The sequence below is a fragment of the Papaver somniferum genome, unplaced genomic scaffold, assembly GCF_003573695.1.
Source record: "Papaver somniferum cultivar HN1 unplaced genomic scaffold, ASM357369v1 unplaced-scaffold_128, whole genome shotgun sequence".
NCBI lineage: Eukaryota > Viridiplantae > Streptophyta > Magnoliopsida > Ranunculales > Papaveraceae > Papaver > Papaver somniferum.
The window spans coordinates 12,567,091-12,570,674 of NW_020621936.1; the positions used below are offsets into that span (position 1 = coordinate 12,567,091).

Below are 3,584 nucleotides of genomic sequence, written 5' to 3' on the forward strand. Positions count from 1 at the left end.
CTGTGATGTATCTGGATATTTTCACAGATAGAAGCCGTAAAGCAAGCAAAGGGAAAATCACGAGGGGTTCGGTGTATTTTCAATCAAGAAGAGCCAACATTAATAAAGAATCTCTCGTTCGAAAGGGAAATTATTAATACTTAAGTGAAGTTGTCCAAATAAGATGTCTACTACGAAGGATAAAGAACATTCAAATGTTTAAGAAAGAAAAGAGGATGGAAGTAAAACTACTCGTCAGACTCATCCGAATTATCAGATTCGTCATCTGAGTTATCAGATTTGTCATCACTGTCCTCCTCTTCGTCGGAATCAGCATTAGGATCATTGATGAAGTCTGTATGGGTATAAGGATCGTCTGAGTCCGAGTCTTCTTCCGCTTCAACTTCAATTTGCTTCATAGTCTTTCGGAAATCTCTTTCATATCGGTCAGGCTTGATCTTGTGCTCTGTAAACACCGACATAGTTTCCTCTTCATAAGCGTCAGCGTCAGAGTCAGAGGGTGCCCCATCAAGGAATTGACGTCTCTCCTTAGCCTCTTGTATTCTGCACCGAATTCGATCCTTTCTGCGCTGACGATTCTCTGCTTCATCATCTTCAGCCTTTCTCTTCATAAGTTCAGCATAAGTGACCCATCGATCATTCAAGGGTATGCTAGGATTTGCTCCCTAATCATGAGTTTTCTTAGCTTTCGATTTGTCTATAGAAGCTTTGGAATCCTCATTAGAAGAGATGGAGGAATAACTATAATCGTAATTGCTGCTGCCAGAAGTTGACATTTTTTGGAACCAGGAGCATAAAATTATCAACATGCAAATAAATCCATCTGCAAAAATGGTCATTCTTAACTCTTACCTTTTTACGATTCCACTAATAGTAGTGATGATAATGCAAGAGTTAACACCTTAAACTCGTTCTTTTCTTCGAAATCTACAAAAGACGAACGAAACTCAGATTTTCATAAAATCATGAACATTTCTACTGTGTGAACATTCACCATGGAATTATGAAAACTAAAACAATATTTCATCATAAATAATTGTTTACTTTGAACATTACTCAGAATCAAACTTGGATTTTTGAAAATATATGTTTACAAAGACGTGAAATGATAGCTCACGTTTTTATTTTTGTGAGTGATAACTCACGCAAAAAAAAAAAATCTTTTCCGTGAGAATGTCACGGTTTTGTATACAAAGAGATTTTTCGTGGACATATCACGATTTTATATATATATATATATATATATATAAAATCTCTTTTCCTTCGTAACGTCGTTCGTCTTTAAAACGAAGGTTTATTTCAATTTTGCGAAAATCTCACATCTTATAAGATAAAGTTTTGATTTTCATGAAAGCCCATGAACAAAATTTTATCACTGGACACAAGTCCACATATAAAAAAAAAAAAACTTTTTTCCTTCGTGCTATCATCATTCTTTAAAACGAGGGTTTATTTCGGTTTTGTGAAAATTCACTCCTTTTACGATAAAACCTTGATTCTCATGAAAGATCATAAACAAAGTTTTATCACTGGACCTAGGTATATATATAAAAAAAATCTCTCCTAAATCAGGGATTATAATTAGTTTCTCAAAAACTAACGAACAAACGAACATACGTTTTCCAAAAAAATAAGGGTTTTTCAACAAAAATCGCGCCTATATATACACATATATGATTTAAACATGATCAAAAGCATGAAAAACTCATGAGATCAGCAGCAAAAAAAAAATTGCGTACCTGGTCGGCGACGGTCGGACAGTAGCGGCAACGGTCAGCGGCGCTGGAAACTCCGGCGAAAATTCTTTTCCTCCCTGATAACGTGAGGGTGATGAAGAGATGAAGGTGGCCGGTCGTGTGAAGGAGAAATAAAATAAAAAAAAAAGATTAATTCCTTTTATACTAAATTTTATTTCCAAAAACCTAATTCCACAAGGATTTCCTTATTGGGTCCGGCCCGCGAATCCTAAACGACCAAGGTACCGTCATCAAAATCAGCGGTTCAACACCAATTTATGCTCATTATACGATGCTCTATCATGCCACTGGTATCTTCATTCAAGTCGTGGTTTGCTCGTACTATAAAAAATCCGGTAACGTCTTAACTTACGACTAAGTTCAATTGCTTATATTGTTTATAGCCGGAAAATCACCATTCAATACTGACTGAGGAACACGATTGTTCCTCACTAAGCAGGGGACTTAATGTAGATGGTGGATTTTCGACAAAGGCTAAAATCTTAAACCCATAATTATACAAACTTCTGATCCAACAATCAGACGCGAGTATTGAGACACGTGTCTCTCATCAAATCTCTGATTGAGAATACTGTCTCTCAGAGTATTTGCATATATGTAGTCTCTCAGCTGAGGCAACGAAATATCTCATAAATACTGAGCAATTTCAGTAATTACTTCTATATAGAATCACGAGATTGGACGGCTCCTAGAAATCTTGCCTGCTAGTGTAGAGCAACAACATCTTCAAAATACAACAACAATTTTCCCTGACTATATAAAGGATATGACGCTTAAACAAGCTTATATCGCTCATAATAATTAATGCTCCTAGATGATCGTGCTAGTATAGAGCCATCAATTAATTATTCCTAAATTATTAGATTCATCCACTGAATCTCTGGAAAATATTAAAATATTTTCGTAATATTTCGTTACTTCAATTCATGGCTCTTCTCAACATAATTCCACGGGTTAGTAGTAAATATTCAACACATGGGCGTCTGAGTTACCTTCGAGCATGCCCCGACTCAAAAGGTGCAAGTGTACTCGACGATGATGCACTAACAATCACCTGCACGAACGAGTATTTCAAAATACGACGAGATGATGAACCTATGCAAAATAGGAAAAAAAATAATAAATAATAAAATATTGACCAAGGCGCTGGGGGACTGGGCTCACTGCCGGCCGACCGTGCCGTGGCCAATCCCACGCCCAGTTTTATATTTTATCATATTTTTGTTATTTTCCTTGATCTTATGAAAATCCTTTCATTTGAGCAAATATCTTTCGTTTTAAAGGAACTCCTCAGTTTCATGGTGTTCCTTCGCACCAAGGAAATAATATAAAATTGGGAAAAATGTCGTGGGACCGTGGTCACTGGCCGGCCGGCCATGCCTTGGCCTCAGCCGGTCCCACACCTCATGGTTCCTCATTATTTTATTATTATATCCCTAATCTCATGAAAACTCCTCAATCTCATGGTATTTCCTTAAAACCATGAAAAATAATATAAAATTAGGAAAACTCGTGGGACTGGGCCCCAGCGAGCCGGCAATGCCCTAACCGGTCCCACACGCCCCTTTATTTTATTATTATTATTTTTATGTTTCCTTGATCCCATGAAACTCTTTGATTTCATGGTATTTCTCTCAAATTATGAAAATTCCTTCGTATCATGGAAATAATACATGAAATTACATAAAATTAGGGAAAACGCACGGGACCGGTCCCTAGCCGGCCGACAATGCTCAAGGCCAGTCCCACACGCTCTTATTTTATTATTCTCAATATTATATGTTTCCTTGATCCCATGGAAACTCCTTCACTTCAAGGAAACTCCTT

The 3,584-nt window shown here is 36.9% G+C and overlaps 1 protein-coding gene across 1 annotated transcript; it reads right to left on the reverse strand.

Annotated features, from left to right (window-relative positions):
• Window positions 1–227: 227 nt before the first annotated feature.
• On the reverse strand, window positions 228–611 carry LOC113331918 (trigger factor-like). The gene has a single exon (XM_026578557.1). It carries the CDS (start codon window positions 609–611, stop codon window positions 228–230), a length of 384 nt encoding a protein of 127 aa, XP_026434342.1.
• Between the last annotated feature and the right edge of the window lie 2,973 nt (window positions 612–3,584).